Here is a 21,818-nt window from a genome sequence, read left to right on the forward strand (position 1 = left end):
GAAAGTATCCGTCGTGATACCGTCAGAGGACGGAAGAGGGCGCGCGAATACCTTCAATAAACCCACTTCTTGAATTGACCTTTGCAAACTAACCCCGCCTCGGCATCGTTGAAGAAGGACTCCGTGACGACCGCGTCGTATTTCCCGCTGACGATCGCCTGCTGCAGCGCTGGTACCGAGAGGGACAGCCTCGTGATATTGGCAGCGAAGGTCCTGATCAACGCGATACCAGCATCAGCGTTTCTTTGGTCGTTCATGTCTATCACTGAAATGGAAGGGAATTCTTGGTTTTCAAGGACTTTGACGTCGCAACTTAACGATTTGACGTGGGGACATGCGATCCAGTGATCCCTCTGTTCAATTGTTTGCTTGGGGACATGTGATTCAGTGATCCCTCTGTTATTACGTCGTAACAAAATTCTAAAATATAAAATTAATACAAAAAATCATTACACACAAACAAACAAAATAACTAGTCGTTACAATGAATGAAAACCGCGCACTTTAACCAGTGATAGCTTCATAATGACCATATAAGGTATTCGTTGGTACCGGAAATCAAATTCTTTCTAGAACATCCGATAACAAACGCCCACGACGCGACGTAGGTGCCTAGAAAGGGCAATGCCCATATTAGTATGGAGCTGAAAGTCAACAATGCCCTGCAATGCCCAAATTGCAGCTCTATGTCATATGATAACTTTTTAAGAGTATTCATATGATATCTAGATTTAATGTCATATAAAGCACAGGTTCCAAAGTTATTGGACATTAAACATGATAACTTCCTGCTGGTTTTTTATACATATTATCGCTTACAGACAACATTGCTATTAGTTTTTCACTAGGAACTTCATGATCATCACATAAGCTAAGCCAGATCAGTGTTCTTTTAAATACTTATCTGTAACTGTAAAGTGTCAACCAGACCGTAATAAATAAAGCATGAATTAATGTTTAAAAAACGATGATACGTACCTAGTGCAATGTGAATAAGAAGTCTTATTTTTTAAAAAAATTTATCCAGTGCTTCATATGATTTAAAATTAACAACTATAGTGAGGGGTAGATCTCAGGGGTATTTAAAACTATGGGTTAGTCACCAGTATCGAATTTCAATTTCTAATCTTTTGTTTAACACAAACAATTTTCAATTTTAAACGATAATTATATTCAGACGCGGGCGCGCGCTATTCACACTCAAAACGGAAGCGCCCGGAACATAGATTATACACTGTTAAAAAGATGGACATAGATACTAACTATGTATACCGAGCAGGCATACGGCCGCGAGAGTGACGTACCGGTCGGTTTGCTATACAACATAATTCTAGTTTTTATTTATTATAGCAATTTTGTAATATACTCTAACTGGGCGTTTCTGGGGCACAAATGGGCATTGTCCGTTCGAAAACAAAATACAATAGCGAACAATGAGTCAACTGCTTGAGAATGATTTAATTTCACTCGATTCGTCTATTGCTATCTCAGTACCGCAGGTGTTTTCTAGAATATAGACAATAGTTTGGGGCGTGACTTGCTTCGATTGAACCGTCCTTTCCATATTTCTATCTCGTCTCATACGAAAGATCTAGAAGACCGATCAGTGCGTATCTCCGCTACAGGAAGGAAGTAGGCCGTTCCGATACAAACCTGTGCCGGTGATGTCTAACACATCTGATTTTTATTAATTTGTGACATTTATGTAGGATTTAATTATTACTAACATTTCTAATTATTGTAAAACATTTCTGAACGAGTGAAAGGATTCTGAACGCATGCTGTGTGAAAGGGACGGATGTAGCTCTATCTCTCCCTCTCACGACGCCGCCATTATGAGTAAGATGTGTTTAATGTGCTCTATAAGAAATTAAATAAAAAGTATAGTTAAACCCAAGAAATAGTGATTTCATTTAGACCCATACCTACATTTATATATAAGTGTACATTTAAATCTGGTGTTTTTCTCCTTTCCTTATGTTGTTTCTTGCTTGCTGATTGTTTTTAAATTTTTTGTTTCTATGTTTTTGATTTGTATTGGTGAGGACGTTTCTTTTTGTTTCTATTATTTGTTATATTATTATACTATGTTAGTTGGCTGTTGGTTCTCCTTGTATTAAATAAATAAATAAATACAAAATCGAATTCACGAAGGAGGAAAGTAATTTTGACACCAGAGAGTTCGCACCGCAATTATAAGTGATCCGTATTCGTGATTATTTGTTCTCATTTTTTTTTATTGCTTAAATGGGTGGATGAGCTCACGGCCCACCTGACATTAAGTTGTTACTGGAGCCCATAGACATCTACAATGTAAATTCGCCATCCACCTTGAGATATAAGTTCGAAGGTTTCGAGTATAGTTACAAAGGCCTTCAAAGCGAAACGCATTACTGCATCACGGCAGAAACAGGCAGGGTGGTGGTACCTACCCGCGCGGACTCACTAGAGATCCCACCACCAGTAAAGTTATCAATAGAGTTTTTTTTTTAAATTCAATTAATAAGTTTTTTTTGAGATTTAATTAATAAATATATAATTATATATTTTTTATCTTGCAATAAACAAATGTATCTTTGTAGTTGAGTTTACTTTTGTACCATAACATATCTTGGGTTTTTTAGTCTTTTTTTTTGATGATTGAAGGATTACTGGTGGCCCGGAGGCGGTTATCTGTGCCCGGAGGCCTTTCCAGTTTCACCAGGACAGGTGGGCGAACAAAGGCTCAGCCAGGAGGGGTGGGATTTGCTAACAGCTACCCGAGCGCCTCCGAAGGAGACCTACCAGCTCAAGAGTAGCTGCTTCGTGAATTAATCTACTACCGGATCGGAATCGCGACCCGCTGAGAAGATCCGGCGAGAAACTCAGCGAACTGATTCATCGGTTAGGTTGCACGGCGAACTCTTTGTCGAGTTCGACGAGTACGGTTACCGAGGTCCCTAAGCCTGCTCCTAGTGTTAGAGCTGAAGGCGTCTAATGCAAAGGTTATTGGATCTGATGGACCCGTAAGGACGTGTCTAGGGCGTCGACGGTGACTGGCTCCTGCGTGATCAGGATTCGGGGAGTAGTCAGCGGCGGCAACGATAAGGCGATTATCATGACGCATAGCCTTATCGAAGTACCGTTCCGACGCTGACTTCATGTATTTCTGGATAGATTCGAGGCCCAGGTCGTCGTGTAGGTTAACGTTCCTCACGAACCACGGAGCTCCGACGGCTAACCTGCAAAAGCGGGATTGTAGAGATTGGAGGGTGTCTATGTGTGTGCGGGCCGCGTGAGCGCACACCACACTCGCGTAAGTCATGACGGGCCTTATGCAAGTTTTGTAAAGTGTCACCTTGTTCCGAAGGGACATTTTACTTCGCTTACAGATCATAGGGTAGAGTCTACCGACAATAAACGCGGCACGGTCACGGACTGATTTTATATGCGGGCGGAATGTCATCGATGCATCCAGGGTAACGCCCAGGTACTTGACTTTCCTGGCCCAGGGTATGGGTTGTCTAAAGAGAGTAATCGGGGGTGTGAGATTCCTCCTCCTAATCCGGGAGGAAATCCGTGTGGAGCTTCCCCTCTGAAATAGCACCGCAGTACTTTTCGCTGGGTTGATGTCTATGCGCCATTTTCGGAACCACTGTCCTAGGGCTAGGGCTGCGCTCTGAAGCTTCTACGCGATTAGGGACTTGTTTCTACTGGAATAGTAAACAGTCGTGTCGTCGGCGAATAAAGTTAAATGGGTCGGCGGCGACCGGGGAATATTGTTAACAAATAAGCTAAATAGGAGGGGTGAGAGGACAGAGCCTTGCGGGACTCCAGCTGTGAGAGGTCGTGGGGAGGAGGGGGTCCCTCGACTCGATATCGAAAAGAGCGGTTCGACAAGAAGTCCCGTATGATGAGCACGAGACTATCCGGCACGCCCAGGTTGAATAGTTTGAAAATCAAACCGTTGTGCCAGACTTTGTCGAACGCTTTTGCGACGTCGAAGAAGAGAGCTCCCGTGTATAATAGTTTTGGTCGATTAAGCCCCACAAGAATGTGCTCCGTGAGGCGGTGCACCTGTTGAACGCATTAGTGATTTGTACGGAATCCGAATTGTTCATCGATGAGAATGCCCTTGGATGAGACGAAGTCTCTGAGGCGTTTGTAGAGCAGACGCTCATACTGTTTGCCTAGAGACACGAGGAGGCTAATCGGGTGGTAGCTCGTCGGATGATTTTTTGGTTTACCGGGTTTATGTATGCCGATAACGTCCGCTTCTTTCCACACCGCGGGAAAGATACAGTTTGCCATAGCGGCATTGAAAATAGATGCCAACATCACGATGAGTTGGACGGGTAGAAGTTTAATAACGCGGTTGGATATACCGTCGGAACCGTTTTTTTTGGTCGCCATTGATACACACCGTTCGAATTTGACTTACTTTCACTTACAGATGCTGTGGCGCTAACATCGATTATGTTCAGGCCTTTAGTCGATTCTTTAGGAGGGAACGGAGTCGCCCATGTCACCTGAAACAGAAAATACCGTCGATATATATTTTTTTCTATTTTTTTTTCTGTAACATAACTTTATCAATTATCTGTGTATTTATTATCTGTGTAGGTACATTAAGTGTGATGCATGTGTGTGATGGGATTTCTGCTAGTTTAAGCAGAATGATGTAAGGTGTTCCAAATATTGTTACGCCGGGAAGGGTAACACCATCTATCGCCGAATAGTCGAATGAATATCGAAGGATCCAGAATGCTCGAGAATTACAACGCCATCTATGGTCACATAGCGGAAAAAGAGGTGTGGAATATTCCCGATAATTCTAGGTTTTTTTTTTTTTTTTTTTTTCCCTACCTATGCTGATAGCCTTGAGAGGCTATTTCAGCTTCGCCCTAACGTTAGTAGGTGAGCTCGCGGGGCTCAACCGGAGAGTTGCTAACACTGACCCTAGCAAGAGCAGTGCTTCGCAGAATCTACCACCGGATCGGAAACGCGACCCACTGAGAAGATCCGGCGAGAAACTCAGTGGGCTGTGTCTATGGGTTAGTTCGCTCGTCGAACCCTTCGTCGCAAGCGACGGGTTCGACGAGGACGGTGACCGGTGCTTGTGGTGCCTAAAAGCACCGTTAATGGATCAGGAGGATCCGTAATGACGTGCTTTGGGCGACGTCGACGGTTTACCATTCGGTCTACTGGGTCGGGTATGTAATTTCCAGCGGCTACGATGAAAGGGTTCTCATGTCGTGCCGCCTTCTCAAAATGGCGCAGCGATGCCGACTGTAGATACTTACTAAGGGAGTCGAGCTCCAGGTCGTCGTGGAGATCCACATTCCTAAGGAACCAAGGCGCTCCGACGGCTATCCTGCAGAATCGTGATTGAATAACCTGAAGGGATTTCAAGTTGGTGCGGGCTGCGTGAGCGAACACTACGCTTGCATACGTCATGACGGGGCGTATACAAGTTTTGTAGAGAGTTACCTTATTACGGAGGGACAGTTTGCTTCGACTACAAAGCATTGGATAGAGTCGTCCTAGAATAAACGCGGCGCGGTCGCGTACCGTTTTTATATGGGGACGGAATGACATCCCTCTGTCGAGGGTGACGCCTAGATATTTGACCTTCGAGACCCACGGAATGGGCTGGCCAAAGAGAGTGATGGGACTAACGGCGGAGGTGTTTGCGCGCCTACTACGGAGTGGGATGCTCGAAGTGATGTTCGGAGGTCGACCCCTTTTGAAGAGCACCGCTGCGCTTTTCGTGGGGTTGATGTCTATTCGCCACTTCCGGAACCACTGTCCCATGGTGGCTACTGCGATCTGGAGTCGCCGATGAAGCAGCGACATCTTCCTACACGAGTAGTAGATAGCCGTGTCATCGGCGAAGAGCGCTAGATGGGTCTCCGGAGACCGGGGTATATCATTGATATACAAACTAAATAATAACGGGGAGAGCGCGGAGCCTTGCGGGACTCCGGCGGTCAGTTGACGGGGACGAGAACGAGTTCCCTCTACTCGATATCGAAACGAACGGTTCGACAAGAAGTCTCGTATGATGAGCACGAGTCTGTCTGGCACTCCCATGTTGTACAGTTTATAAATTAAACCGTTGTGCCAGACTTTGTCGAACGCCTTCGCGATGTCGAAGAAGAGGGCGCCGGTCGGGATTTGTTTTCGCCTATTTAGTCCTATCAGAATGTGCTCCGTGAGGCGGTGCACTTGTTGTACGCACGAGTGTTTTGAGCGAAATCCGAACTGTTCGTCTATGAGAATTTTGTTCGCGGTAACAAAATCCCAGAGGCGTTTCCTAAGGAGCCGTTCGTAAATTTTTCCTATCGTCGAGAGGAGACTAATCGGACGGTAGCTAGAAGTTTCGTTTGTCGGTTTGCTCGGCTTATGTATACCGATAACGTCCGCTTCTTTCCACACCGCGGGAAAGATGCAGTGCGTCATAGCGGCATTTAAAATTGTAGCCAACATTGCTATCAGTTGGACTGGCAAGAGTTTAAGCGCGCGGTTGTGGATGCCGTCGGAGCCGGGTGCCTTCCTAGGTTGTAGGTTGTGGATCGCGTCTCTAACTTCGTCAGTGGTAATGGGGGGTAACACGTCCGAGGGCGGCAGGGAAGCTCTGCGCTCGACCTCCCTGTCGACTAACTCGGTGTGTTCGGGGTCCGCGTGTTGAGTGCTGGTGGTGCACTGCTCTTGCAGTGCATCGGCCAGCAGCTCAGCCTTGTCATCGTCATCGAATGCCGGTGGTTGGCCTGAAGGGCGTACGAGGGGAGGCATAGTAGCGGTAGTTTCGGATTTGAGAGTCCTAGCTAGTCGCCAGTATGCTTGGTGGGAGGGCGCGAGTTGTTCTAAATAACTATGCCAATTATCGTTACGCGCGTCGCTTAAGCGGGAGTGGACTTCGCGTTGTAGACGACGCATCCGAATCCGGTTTGAATGCGTGGGAAGACGATCGTAGGCCCGGATTGCCGCGTTCCTAACTCTTAAGAGATTCCTAAGATCGGGGGACAGTCTGATGCGGTGGAAGCTGTCCTCCACATCGACTTCTTTAGAAGATCTAATGATCGGGGAAGATATGTGATCGGTAATGATGTTTATGGATTCGACGGTGTCCTCGGGGGATAGATTCGAATCCGGGCCGTAAGGGAGGATTGGCGGAGCGGTGTCCGCTAGGCACGTGCCCAGCTTATTCCAATCCACCATGGTCCTCGTAACAGTGACTGGGTTGTGGGGGCGACCGAGCTGCATAACGACAGGTCGGTGGTCTGAGTCGAGCTCTGACATTGCTTCGATGGAACGCAAGCGCAGAGTTACGTTCCTAAGCAATGCCAGGTCTATAGTGCTCGGACGGAGCGCGATGTTATACGGATAACATGTTGGAGTTGGGGGACCGACTATTTCAAAGGTGAGGTCGTCTATAAACGCGTCGAGACGCCTACCGTTAACGTTAGTACGATGGCAGTTCCACCTAGTGTGGTGGCAATTTAAATCGCCTGCCAGGATGACGGAGTCTCCCATGCCGAACAGTGACTCGATGTCACTGCTCAGAAGGGGCTTGTCCGGGGGGAGATAAACGGATGCGATGACGATCGGCTGGTGTCCCGTCAGCGAGATACGGCACACTGACGCCTCGATATGTGAGAGCGAGGGAGTATCGAGAGGGACAACGTGCAGGGCCCGCCTATAGTAAATGGCAGTCCCGCCTTTGGAGGCGGTGAGTCTGTCATTCCTAACCATGACGTAATTCGCGACTTTCGGGTCGCGACGCGAGGGCTTCAGACAGGTTTCCTGCACTAATAGAATATCTACAAGATTATCGCGGAGGAATTCGAAAATTTGATCGCGTTGCCGCGCGAGTCCGTTAGCATTGTAGAATGCTAACGTAAGGGAATACGGTTTTTCTCTACCTTTTTGCGCCATTGGTTACCGGTAAAGATTTTATAACGTACGCGACACGGACTCGTAAACGTCCATGTGATCGAAAGCGGCCGCGAGCCGCTGTTCGGGGGTTACCGACCTACGGATAGCGTCAGCGAACGATCGCAGACGGTCGAAGTTGACCGCGGTGACGAAGTCACGCACGAGCGCGAAGTCGTTGGCGGCAGAGGGTTGCGGGGGACGGAACGCGGGCGCGGGGCGAGGTAATTCTAGGGATGAGGTATCGGCTATAAAAGCGTTGTAGGGATGGCACGTCAGTCAGTCAGTCAGTAATCAGAACTACTCGAAGCGAAACAGCGAACTGTTATGGGAATTCTCTCTGAGGTCGTTTTAAAAAAGGAAAACTCTTAGGATACAACTGTTTATTGGATTTTGAACAATATGGATAATGACACTCAGAGTAGTCCCGGCAGCCGCACCCGTACTCTGACACAGTTCACTGACTACTGCCCGTTCTCCGGTCTCCTATCAAGTCTCTACCTCGGACCGTCTAGTCAGCGGTTCGAGGGTGTCAGCAGTTTAGGGTTCGGTAGGGATATATAACACCTCCCCCCATATTTAATAAACTTCGGGAAGAGTCCGAAGTTTATTTTATAAGTGACGTCTGACAGAAGCTGGGGCTACCTCAGGGATATCAGCATATTCAACTTCTTCTATAGTAGCGGGCTTACTTTTAAATCTCATGCGTTTGAAAAGATCTATATCTTTAGGTGTGCTGCCAGGTTTACATTTTACATACAAATTAAAAGCTAAAAAACTAAATAGACATATAAGTAAAAGGATAATCACGGTAGAGTAATGTATTCCGTACTTTACTATGTATGGCGTATGAATGACGTCATCGGCACCACTTAATATGGAGCTGAGGATCATCTCATTATTTTTTAAGGATAGGTCATCTAAATCAATGTTCTTTAAAACCACAGGAGCAGGGGATACACTATCTATAAGGTTCTTAATCTTATTAGTATTAAAACATGACTTATTATTTATGTTAAAATCTAAAGTATCTTCTATAATTGTTATGTTATTAACATATTTAGATATAAACTTAATGTCCTTAGTATAACCGGTACATCCGTGAGGGATGTTTAATATACCAGTTCCTATGATGTTAAATTCATACAATTCAGATTTGGGACAGTCAACGCTTACTTTAGTTAGATTGGATTGCACGAAGATCCATCGGTTATTAGAAATCGTTTGCCAAACATTAACACTTCCATAAATGAATTTGTTATTGCACTGCACTGGTAAATCACTGGTCACTTTTATCATCAGTTCCACTTCACAGGTAGGGTTGATGCTCGTCGTATATATGGTCACTATGTCACAGATGTAAAGTTCAGTATGTAATGCCTTACATATATTTAGGTCGTCCAAAGTGCAGTAACGTGTTTTGTCTCTGGTCATTGCTATATATTTGCTACTTGGTATTAACATAGAATACATTCTTGGATTTTAAGCCTCATGTGGCGTTGGTAATGCTAAAGCATGATATAAATTATACACAATAGGACATACTAAAGGAATTCTTAAGACAAAAATTATTCTATTCTTACTAAAATAACTAACTACACTAGAAACATTCATAATAACGTACATCGAGCTTATCTCTAAAGGTACGGGGAATTGTTTATCATCATCCAAGAGTCGAACATTATTGGCGAGTTCATGAAACAATTGTCGTGGTGTTATTATCGAAGGATGAAGTATATTTTGACTGCTGAATAAGATAGCATTTATCATGTCTTCGAGTTGAGACAACTCAGATATGGATGTGAATTGACTTATAATATCGTGATATCGTATTACTAAGGGTTGAGTTATACTATGACATTCCAAATTTTCTATGACGTTAGTCTCGAGACACAGCGCTCGTGCTTTATTGATAGCATTTTCGATATTTTCTAAGTATGGTTTGAAATGTGATATATCTAATGGTATAAGTATATTAAGTTGGCCGCTGGATATTTTGATTTGACCCAAACTGTCCAAATATAGTCCGGAGCTTGCATTAATTTGTTGTACAAATTCTTGTTGGATTTGACTCTTAGCTGACATGCTGGAAATGATATTATATAGTGAGAACAAGGATTTCTTATATTACGAATTAAATTTTCTAAAAGTTATTTAAAAGACTATGAGATTAACTAGATAGGTATACGCTTAATCCTAATAGTATAATTATTTAAAGATATTATGTTATTTAGCCTAAATCTATTACTTCAGCGAATAGTTATAATTATACGTTTTCCTTCAAAGTCGCGGGCTTAATTTCATCGTAATGGTGTCGCACGTGACGACGGTTTATCAATAGTGATAAAGTATTGTTACCGTGTATTTTAATCACCCTGTAAGGGCCTTTCCATACAGGTGATAAGGCTTTTCTTGATCTCAGGTGATTTTTAAGATATACGTAATCTCCAGTTTGGTAATATGCAGGGCGACTACGCGAGTCATAGTATGTTTTAGATATGCCTTTGGATTTCTGGATATGTTCTACTGCTTTTTGACGAGAGTATTTTAATCGATTTTGGAGCATCCGGACGTATTCGGGATATGTCGTTCCGGTCGGTTCTTGGAAGACTGAATTTGGTATGAAAGGTTTATTTCCAAACATTAACTCGTATGGTGTAAAATGAGTTGTTGAATGTACGGCCGTATTATACGCTAACATCGCGGTGTAAACATAGCGGGGCCAGTTATCTTGGCCTTCGTTCACATACGACTTGAGATACTCCTTGAGGGTAGAGTGACTCCTCTCAAGTGCACCCTGGGTCTGGGGATGGTAGGGCCATGACCATAACTGTTTGATCTTAAGGAAATTGCAAGTTCTTTGGAATAATTCGGAAGTAAAATTTGTGCCTTGGTCAGTTAGGATAATTTTTGGGATACCGAAAATGGAAATGAAGTGAAGGAGGCATTCGCTGGTTTCTTCAGCGGTTGTACTTCGGATGGGATATGCAGTGGAGAATTTCGTTAGGTCATCTTGGAAGGTTAGGACGTATTTCAGTTTTGCAGGACCTGCTTCTGGCAATGGACCGACGATGTCAAGGGATATGCGTTGACATGGTGCAGTTGACGTACTAGTGATCTGCATCGGGGCTCTGTTAATTTTTTTCAACGCTTTATTTTCTTGACATTGTTTAACATAGGCTTCAATGTCGCTACGCATACCTTTCCAATAATAACTCTCCTTAATCCTGTTGAACATACGGTTTGAGCCGAGGTGTCCGGCAATTGGGATGTCATGATTGTCGAATAAGATTTTCTTAATCTCCGTTGGAGACGGGTAGGTTACATTATTATGATATATATTAATTTTGATATCTGTATTATGGAATAGATAATTTAACATATTATAAATTTTAACAAACGAATGTTTTTCAAATGGATTTTTGAAATCTGTTATTCCTATATCCTTTGTATTATCATTTATTAATAATTCATTGCGGATGCGTTTAAGGGTCTCGAATATTTCGGGATATGAAGCTTCATCAAAATGGTGAACTTTAATGAAAATTAAATAAAAAGTTTTATTATTTGAGTCAATTTTACAGAAGGAGGATTTTCGATGTTAGGTATATTGCTGCCAGTCGGCAAATTACCTATGATTTCTTGGACATAAGGGTTGGATTCGTCGAGATCGATTGAGGTGGGTATTAAGAGTGTTTTCGATTGGCCTTTTAATAGGTTTTGATTATGCTCTTCTATCTGTACATTATAATGTTTATTAGGATCTGACATAGATTTGAGGAAAACGGAGTAGTCGTCAGTCATTATAGCGTTTTCTATTGGTGAGTCTGAGTCTCGAGGTTGTTCTACTGGGGATCGAGAAACTAGGTTTTCTGTATTTACATCAGAAGGTGTAGAAGAGTTAGTTTTTGTGGAGTTTTTCCTAGGGATACAAGAAGGTGAACTTCCTATTAATGAGCTGTCCGTCGTGGGGTGTTGTCGAACGCATGAGGATGGATTTTCATCGTTAAGTTTGCCAGGGGCTTTGTTTTCTGATGAACTATTCTTTCGAGCATTAATATCATCAAGATCAAGGAATGTAGGAGAAGAACCAGCATGGACGTCGAGGTCATTCAGTGTTAACGGACTAAAGGCGTGTTCTTCAGCAGATAAAGGATTTGGGGATAAGTTGGTTATTTCATCTGGATTAAATGAAGGTGGTGGTATTAGTAAGTCCATCAAATTTTCATCTAACCTCATACTTTGTCGATCTTCAATAATTTGATTTGATTCAGGAAGGTTTACAGGCTGGATGGGATTTACCGGAAAACGGGATAATGCATCGGCATTTGTATTGAGCTTTCCCTTTTTATATTTAATATCGTACTCAAATTCTTCTAGGATAAGTCTCCAGCGTACAAGCCTAGAACCAGGATCTTTACATCTAAATAGCCATTCTAAAGGCTTATGGTCTGTTATGACAGTAAAATGATGACCGTAGATGTATGGTCTAAAGATTTTTGTTCCAAAAATTACTGCGAGACACTCTTTTTCCGTCACGGTATAGTTGCATTCCGATTTGTTGAGGGTTCTAGATGCAAACGCGATAGGACGGTCTTTTCCGATCTGTCCTTGGGATAGGATGGCGGAAATGGCATAATTTCAAGCGTCGCAGGTAAGCAGAAATGGTTGTGAAAAGTCAGGATACGCTAGGATAGGAGCTGATATGAGTTTGGATTTTAGGGTTTCGAAGGATAACTGTTGTTCATTTTGCCAGTTGAAGGCAGTGTCCTTTTTGAGAAGGGATGTCAGGGGCTTGGCTAACTTAGAGAAATCGGGGATAAAACGTCTATAGTAAGAGACAAATCCTAGGAAGGATTTTATATCCTTCGGTGACTTCGGTGTGGGGAATTTTGCCACGGCTTGAATCTTATCAGGGTTCGGTTTTACTCCTTCTTCATTGATAATATGACCTAGATACCCTACTTCTTTCCGGAGAAATTCGCATTTTTCCGGTTGCAACTTTAAATTAGTTCCTGATTCTCTCAAATACCTTACTGAGGTTATTGATGTGTGATTTAAGATCATAGCTATATATAACAATATCATCGAGATAAACGAAACACCTATTACCTTGTAGGCCAGAAAGACAATTGTTCACGAGTTTTTGGAATGTTGTAGGTGCATTTTTAAGGCCAAATGGCATTCTGTTAAATTGGAAATGACCTTGCGGCACTGAGAAAGCCGTCTTTGGTGCATCTAAGGGATCAATTAGAATTTGGTGAAAGCCTGAAGTAAGGTCGAGAGTACTGAAGTGTCTGCTATTACCTAGTTGATCTAGTATTTCGGATATCTGTGGGATAGGATATGTCTCCCCGACAGTGATGTTATTTAGGTTTCTATAATCGATTACAATTCTCCAAGTTCGTTCCCCTTGTGAGTTTAGTTTTTTAGGCACGATCCATATGGGTGAGCTCCAAGGTGAGGATGATGGTTCGATTATTTTATCTTGAAGCATTTTGTTTATTTGTTTTTCCACTTCTTTCTTGTGGCATTCGGGGAAACGATAGGATTTTGTGTGGACAGGGATATCAGTAGTGGTTTTAATTTGATGTTTTAGGACGGAATTATGAGTTAATGCTTCTTCAGGTAAATGAAATATATCGAAATACTTACTGCAGAGTTCTGTTAAATTTGATAGTTCTTCGACATTGAGGTGTTCAGTTCGTAATGAATTTATAACCTTTTGGGTACGATTATATGTATGTTCTACAGGCCCTTGGGTTAATATTGTGGCACAAGTGTGTAGTGGTTCGATTGTTAATTTTAGATTGGCATTAATATTTATTGGGTGGTCAGATGTATTCGCAACTGTGATGTTAATTTTGTTATTTTCCTTTACTTTTACAATACAATTGGCTATTAATAAGGACTCGGATAAGTGTTGATCTGTTATGATCCCTTCTTTTATTTCGGGATTTTTGACTGTGCATTCGATTACGGTTTCAGTTCGGGGTGGTATGATATAGATTGGATCGAAGAAATGAAGGTTCACACTGAATTTTTTAAAGTGAAGAGTATCGTTGTTGTAATCAATATTACATCCGAAAGTAGTAAGAAAGTCGGACCCTATTATCCCATCATAAGGCAAGTTGATATCCTTAATAACGTGAAATTTATAGTTAATGTGTTTCTTTACATCGAATTGTAGATTTAATTTAAAATGACCAAGTGTTGGTGTGGTATCATTTCCAGGGTCTATACCCTTAAGTTGTGTCGTGGCGTGCAACCTCATTGACAAGACATAAAACCTATAATGACTACACATAGACAGACTAAGACAGACATTTGAAAATAATTCAAAAATAAATGGAACGAGGGCGTACGTGACCAGCAGCGACGCAGTACATTTTTTGACTTCTGAAAAGACAGACATACAAAAAGACGAAACAGAACGAATAATAAATGACCGTTCTTATATAAGATGTTCAAGTGACCTTCGACCGTTCAAGTAGTCATTCGACCGTTCAAGTGGTCCTTCGAGCAAAAAGACAAGTTCTATGGTGAAGACAAGACTAGGAACAGACACCGACATGGCGACGTCTTCGACAAATGGTACGACCGCCGCTGCTGACCAGACCGGGCGAGACCGACAGTCCGTCCACAGCAGTCGCGCACCGTCACCGACCCCGTCTGTCCGGTCCACCGTCTCCAGTGCAATGACTCAGATTCGACGACAAAAACTAATACAACTAAAGTTGGACGCTGCCGAACAACGCGCACGACTACACCTGCAGCTTCTGGAGGAAAAACTAGCCATCGAAAGTCAGGCCCTAGAAGAGGAAGAAGATCCGCAGCTGACTTGCAATCCACCAGGTAACTCTCAAACATTACCAAACGCACATGACGTAAGATTACCGGCTTGCTGTCAGCAAAATTCAGAAGAGAATGAGCTAGCAAATTGCGTAACTAAGCTCCTCGCAAGACAGTCAAGTACTCGAGAATTGCCTACGTTCTCTGGTGAGCCCGAGGAATGGTCTCTTTTTTATAGTCAATTTACATCGACAACAAAATTATGCGGCTATAGCGATGACGAGAATATAGCCCGACTCGCGCGATGTTTGAAGGGACGAGCACGTGACGCAGTGTACGCGCTTCTTGTTAGCGCTAGCAATCTCGATCGCATTATCAGCACATTAAAATTACGTTTCGGCCGACCAGAAAATATCATCGAAATTTTATTGAATAAAATTCATGCAATACGTGACATACGTCACGACGACATAGACCGTCTAATAGAGTTCGCGACGGCTGTGCAGAATGTCACGGCGACTATGAAATCAACCGAAGAAATAGGACATTTAATGAATCCAACGTTAATACGAGAAATTGTGAGTAAGCTGCCATCGACGTTACGATATCAATGGGCGATACATGCAGCGAGCTTAGGCGTGAAGACCGTCACGCTGTCACATATATCGGAGTGGCTTATGACAATGGCCAACGCTGCTTCATTCATCAGTCCTCTGACCACCAAGACGTCTAGTGATGTGAAACCACCGACCAGACCGAATACTAGACCTTGGAGACCAGTAGTGATGGCGACGACTCCAACGGCAGTAAATTTATCCTGTACTCTTTGCGGCGATGCGCATGACATACAAAGCTGTGAGAGGTTCATACAGATGACGACAGACGATCGTTGGAGATTCGTAACTGAAAAGAAGTTGTGTTTTTCATGTTTGTCCAGCCGACATCAATTAAGGGCTTGTGAAAAAAAGACGAATTGTGCTGTTCGCGACTGCATGAGGGTTCATCACACTTTGCTCCACGCTGTGCGATGCGTCATGAAGATTGATAATGCTGTCAACCACACGGACAATACCGTTAATACTCTCAACAGTGCGGATCGGCATGTATTTTTAAAAGTGGTTCCAGTTGTAGTATCCGGAGCGAAAGGTGACGTGCTAACCTATGCACTTTTAGACGAGGGAGCAGCAGTGACACTCGTGAACTCGTCACTTCTGGAGAGAGCTGGCATCACTGGACCGACGTCGAGCCTTCGCATCCGCGGCGCGTCCGGCATGACAACCATCGAACCGAACTCTAGACTAGTTTCTTTTAATATTCGCGGAGTAAATGTATCAAATGTATATAATGTAAATAGTGCACGTTCTGTAAATAATCTTAATATATGTGTAGATAGTTTTAGATATAAGAAAATTGTAAACAAATATCCGTGGGTGACTGACTATGTAACTGACTATGACATACGGCCTGACATGATTGAACTTCTTATTGGACAAGACAACATTGATTTGATTATTACTAGACAGATAATACAAAGACATAAGACTGGACCGATAGTTTCTAAGACTGACTTAGGCTACGTAGTTCATGGAAATGTAGGACTGGGTAGTGTACCAGACGATGCAACTGTTTTACATTCTTGTCGATGCGACGAACTACACGAGCTGGTCAAGCAGTCTTTCTCCACAGACTCGTTTGGCGTTAAGCAGACTAACGACTTTCCTCGTTCTCGAGAGGATCAGCTAGCGCTGAGCATCATGGAGCGAACCACTAAGCTCTTGCCCGAAGGCAGGTGGGAGACCGGCGTGCTTTGGAAGTCTGACGATCTTCAGCTGCCGGACAGCCTACCGTTGGCTATGAGCCGACTCAACGGTGTTCAGAAGAAAATGGTGAGCTACCCAGAGTTTGCTTTTCAGTACAGGTCTAAGATAGAAGAAAATTTGGACAAAGGGTACATCACGAAAATTCAACCAGGAGATCCTGCGACTAAGACTAGGATCTGGTACTTGCCGCATTTTGCAGTCTTCAACCCCAACAAACCGAATAAGCTGCGGATTGTTTTAGACTGTGCTGCGAAGTCTGGTGGTAAGTCTTTTAATGATTTCCTACTGCGAGGACCTGACTTTTTGACATCACTACCAGCAGTCTTATTAAAGTTCCGGACAGGAAAGTTTGCTGTGACAGCGGACATACAGGAAATGTTCCACAGAGTTCTCATCCGACCGGAAGATAGACATGCTCAGAGAATTTTGTGGGATGGCGAAACTTACATCATGAACGTCATGACCTTTGGTGCTGTATGCTCGCCGTCATCAGCACAATTTGTTAAAAATATAAATGCTCGTAGGTATGAGACGACAAAACCTGAAGCATATAAAGCAATTGTTGATCACCACTATGTCGATGATTATATCCACTCTTTCGATCATGAAGATGATCTGATCCGGGTGGTGGATGACGTGGTACACATTCATGTTTCAGGTGGGTTTAACTTACGTAATTTTGTATCGAACTCAAAACGTTTACTAGCTCATTTACCGGCTGAGAAACTTGCCCCGAGCTGTCTGAAAATCCTCTCAGACGTTAAAGATGACCAGGTTGAAAGAGTACTCGGAGTGCGTTGGGATCGAGAGACTGACGAATTTCTATTTCATTTGAAGTTCCCGAAGGTGAGCGAAGCTATTAAGACAGGCATTAAAAGACCGACTAAACGCGAAGTGATGAGACTTATTATGTCTCTATTTGACCCGTTAGGTTTTTTGCTTTACGTCACCGTGAAGGGTCGTATTCTGCTGCAGACCATATGGAAGTCAAATGTTGGTTGGGATGACGAAGTTGAGCTTAGCCAGTTTGAAAAATGGCAGTCTTGGTTGACTGAGCTTCAAAAGACCAGTGAATTCAGGACTCCACGTTGGTTATTTAACGACGGATGTGGCAAGCAAGAACCGCCAGAACTTCATATTTTTTGCGATGCAAGCAGCAAAGCTTTCGCCAGTGTGGCATATTTACGAGACAAAACCACTGATGGCAAATGGCACGTGTCTTTTGTCATTGCACGCGCACGTGTTGCACCTCTTAAAGTGATGAGTATCCCTCGACTTGAGCTACAAGCTGCGCTTATGGGTGCAAGACTAGCTCACACTTTGAAGAAAAATATAGACGTGAGTACCGTGACCTACTGGTCTGACTCAAAGACCGTGTTAAGTTGGCTTAGGTCTGACAGTGGCCGTTTCAAGCCTTTCGTAGCCCATCGCGTCAGTGAGATTTCTGAGCTGACTGAGGTCAGTCACTGGAGGTGGGTACCTTCAGGACTGAATGCTGCAGATGACGCCACAAGGGAGACTGTTGCCGAGGACAACACACGATGGATGAATGGACCGTCATTTCTACGTGAGCCCAAAGAGACCTGGCCACCAGATGATTCTATCATAAGTCTGGACCCTGACGACGTTGAGGTTAAGGTTTGCACAATTACTTTAATGACTGTAGAGCTACCCGATGACAGTCGTTTTTCCCGATACTGGAGACTTATCAGGAGCACCGCTTGGTTTATGCGTGCAGTACACAACTGGATGCACAAGAGTAGCAAGCGACACGGTGAGTTGATAGCCGACGAAGTTAAAGTAGCGGAGCTAATCTGGATTAGAGAAAGCCAAAGACGAATGTTCTCAGACGATATAGAAAGTGTCAAGAAAACCGGACAAGTGAAGCGAGATTCTCCGCTCCGTCAACTTACACCATTTTTAGACAAGGACGGCATCCTCCGTGTTCGTGGGAGGATCTGCAGAGCAGATGGTGATAACGATTTCAGGCACCCTATAATTTTGAATCCAAAAGACAGATATGTGAAATTACAACTTATGCAGTATCACGTGGACTCAGCACATAATGGACGCGAACGTGTGCTGCATGAAGTGAGACGACGATTCTGGATAATAAATGGACGTAATGCAGTAAAGATGAATGGAATGGAATGGACATGGAATGGAATGGACATGGAATGACTGTCAGTTCTGCAAGAACAGTCGTGCGAAGCCCTCGCCACCACTCATGGCTGATTTACCAGATGTTAGATTGAAGGAGGTCAGTCGACCTTTCACTTACACCGGGTTAGATTATTTCGGTCCAATTATAGTGAAGGTTGGACGTAGACACGAGAAAAGATGGGTAGCACTATTTACATGTCTGACAGTTCGCTCTATCCATCTGGAGTTGGTTCACGATTTGACAACCAGCTCCGTGTTGATGAGCCTCAGACGGCTGATAGCGAGACGAGGCTGTCCAAGTATTATTTTCAGCGACAACGCGACTACCTTTCGTGGGGCTGACCGTGAACTGAAGCGAGCTGTACAAGCTATCGACAAAGACGAACTCATCACCTTCGGTAGCATCCGACACTTGGAGTGGCGATTCATAGCCCCTGACGCACCTCATATGGGTGGATGCTGGGAGCGGCTCGTGAGATCCGTCAAAACAAGCTTGCGAGTAACGCTCAAGACCAGAACACCTAACGATCAGACATTAATGACACTCCTGGCTGAGGCCGAATTCATGGTGAATTCAAGACCACTGACATACGTACCTCTTGATTTTGACGACGACTTGCCCTTGACTCCGAATGATTTTTTACTATCAAAGACAGAATTTATTGACCATCCTTTCGGAATGTTTACGGACCATGATTTACTGAAACGGACTTGGAGAGAATCTCAACGACTTGCAGACTTGATTTGGAAACGTTGGGTCAAGGAGTACTTGCCCACTTTGACACGACGAGACAAATGGTACAGAGATTCTGACAGACCACTGGCGATTGGTGACGTCGTAGTTGTTGTTGACTCCCAGCTACCCCGCAACCAGTGGCCGCTTGGCAAGATCGAGCAGGTCTTCCCTGGTAAGGACAACATGGTTCGCGTTGCTAAAGTTCGGACCAGACATGGACTCTACACAAGACCGGCGACGAAACTGTGCAGGTTGGACGTACACTCCTCATCTTGAGTACCAGCCTTCTGGTACTGGAGGTGGGGATGTCGTGGCGTGCAACCTCATTGACAAGACATAAAACCTATAATGACTACACATAGACAGACTAAGACAGACATTTGAAAATAATTCAAAAATAAATGGAACGAGGGCGTACGTGACCAGCAGCGACGCAGTACATTTTTTGACTTCTGAAAAGACAGACATACAAAAAGACGAAACAGAACGAATAATAAATGACCGTTCTTATATAAGATGTTCAAGTGACCTTCGACCGTTCAAGTAGTCATTCGACCGTTCAAGTTGGACAACTTCCTTCGTGAGTGACGGATATTTAAGTATACATGTTTCCTTTAATAAGCATATGGCTGAACCGGAATCAAGTAAAAGGGTTATAGGGATATCCGAAATTTGTGTATGAACTAGGACGTGTGGTAGTAATTTTTTCGTGGTATCGATATTAATTTCATATATGGATGTTGGATTCTTATTTTCTTTATTTATTTGAATAGGATTTTCGGTTTTGGATATTTGAGCGTTTCCGATTTGGGGCTGGTTACCCTGTTGTGTAACGACTTTATTTTTTTGATATTTGTGCGTTTCCGTTTTGGGGCTGGTTACCCTGTTGTGTAACGACTTTATTTTGGATATTTGTGCGTTTCCGATTTGGGGCTGGTTACCCTGTTGTGTAACGACTTTATTTTTTTGATATTTGTGCGTTTCCGATTTGGGGCTGGTTACCCTGTTGTGTAACGACTTTATTTTGGATATTTGTGCGTTTCCGGTTTGGGGCTGGTTACCCTGTTGTGTAACGACTTCATTTTTTAATATTTGTGCGTTTCCGGTTTGGGGCTGGTTACCCTGTTGTGTAACGACTTTAATGGTGTCTGGCCTTAGCTCTCTTGTGCGACACCTTAACGGGACGTCTATTCGTTTAAAGCTTCGGGATATTTTACATTTTCATCTACTATTTCCTCTACGTAGTTTACGTTTCTAAAGTTATAATTAGGATTCGATCCTGAAGGTCTATTGTGTGGTTGCACATTATAGCGGTTATTGTAGAATTCTCGCTTCTTGCAATCTTGTATATCGTGTCCTATCGTTTTGCAATACCTACAGAATGCATTTTGAATTTGACCTCGTGGATCAGGAGTAGGCATGCGTTGTTGAATAGCAGGAAAACGCGGTGAAGGATATCTGGGTTGATGGAATCTCGGCGGTGGTCGCCTAATGTTGTTAGTATTTGTTCTTGGATCAGGTTGAGGGATAAATCTTTTATATAGCATTAGTTGGATTCTTTCTTCTGAAATAGCGAGACTTATAGCTGTATTTAAGTTTTTGGGGCTGCGACACCTTACTATATTTGACAATTGTGGATGTAGACCCATCAAAAAGTGGTGTAATGCAAGGTCTTCCATCGCTGCGGTGCGTCCTACGATTTCCGCTTTTTTATTGTTACATGCTAGGGAGACCTCTGTCAGCAGTTGTGATAAACACGATTCTACTCTGAGTGCGAATTGACTGACGTTTTCTTGCGGGCCTTGTTTACTCTCTTGAAGCTCGGCTAGTAGATGAGTATAATGTTTTTGTTCCGAGAATTGTGTTCTCAAGAATTCTCTGAGTTGGTCCCAGGATGTAAAGTCCTTGACCGAGCAAGCAAGCTCCGCTTTACCTTGGAGTTGACTTAGAATATATTTAAACAATATAGGTTTTTGTGGTTCCGTAGCCAAATCATGGGCGTTAGTGCAATTTATTAAGAACGAGTTTAGTGTTTCACGACAACCGTCATAGGATTTGATAAATTTAAATAATGTGTTTAACTCCATATTAATATGCTGTACAGAAGTTGACCTTGTCACCCTAGGCGACTCTACCGGTTCGGGGGATGGAGATGAATCTGGGATGTCTAAGTGTAATTTATTGTCTTCGGACTTTGATATTGTGGCACCCTTAACCATTACGATGAAACAATTTGATGTTTTGATATTTAAAGAAATTAATAAACAGTGTCATCAAGATCTATCAACTACAATTAAAGTTATTTTAATTTTAATTCGGACATAGACAATTTTAACATAAAATATAAAATGGTTTTATTTTCTGTCAAGGATCTCTAACTTAATTATTAATTT

At 43.2% G+C, this 21,818-nt stretch overlaps 2 protein-coding genes across 4 annotated transcripts in view; both read right to left on the reverse strand.

The window, feature by feature from the left end:
- LOC114241621 (UDP-glucosyltransferase 2-like) overlaps positions 1-21,818 on the reverse strand; it is a 97,083-nt gene that overhangs the window by 62,448 nt on the left and 12,817 nt on the right. The window lies entirely within an intron of this gene.
- Positions 1-21,818, reverse strand: part of LOC114241622 (UDP-glucosyltransferase 2-like) — a 43,206-nt gene that overhangs the window by 8,375 nt on the left and 13,013 nt on the right. For all 3 annotated transcript variants that reach the window (XM_028172488.2, XM_089737848.1, XM_089737849.1), the window contains 2 exons: positions 4,421-4,508; positions 94-265 (listed from right to left, as the gene is read on the reverse strand). In XM_028172488.2, coding sequence (XP_028028289.2) covers positions 94-265; positions 4,421-4,508 — 260 coding nt within the window. The remainder of the gene's footprint in view (positions 1-93; positions 266-4,420; positions 4,509-21,818) is intronic.

This window comes from Bombyx mandarina, chromosome 24, assembly GCF_030267445.1.
Source record: "Bombyx mandarina strain Sakado chromosome 24, ASM3026744v2".
Taxonomy (NCBI): domain Eukaryota; kingdom Metazoa; phylum Arthropoda; class Insecta; order Lepidoptera; family Bombycidae; genus Bombyx; species Bombyx mandarina.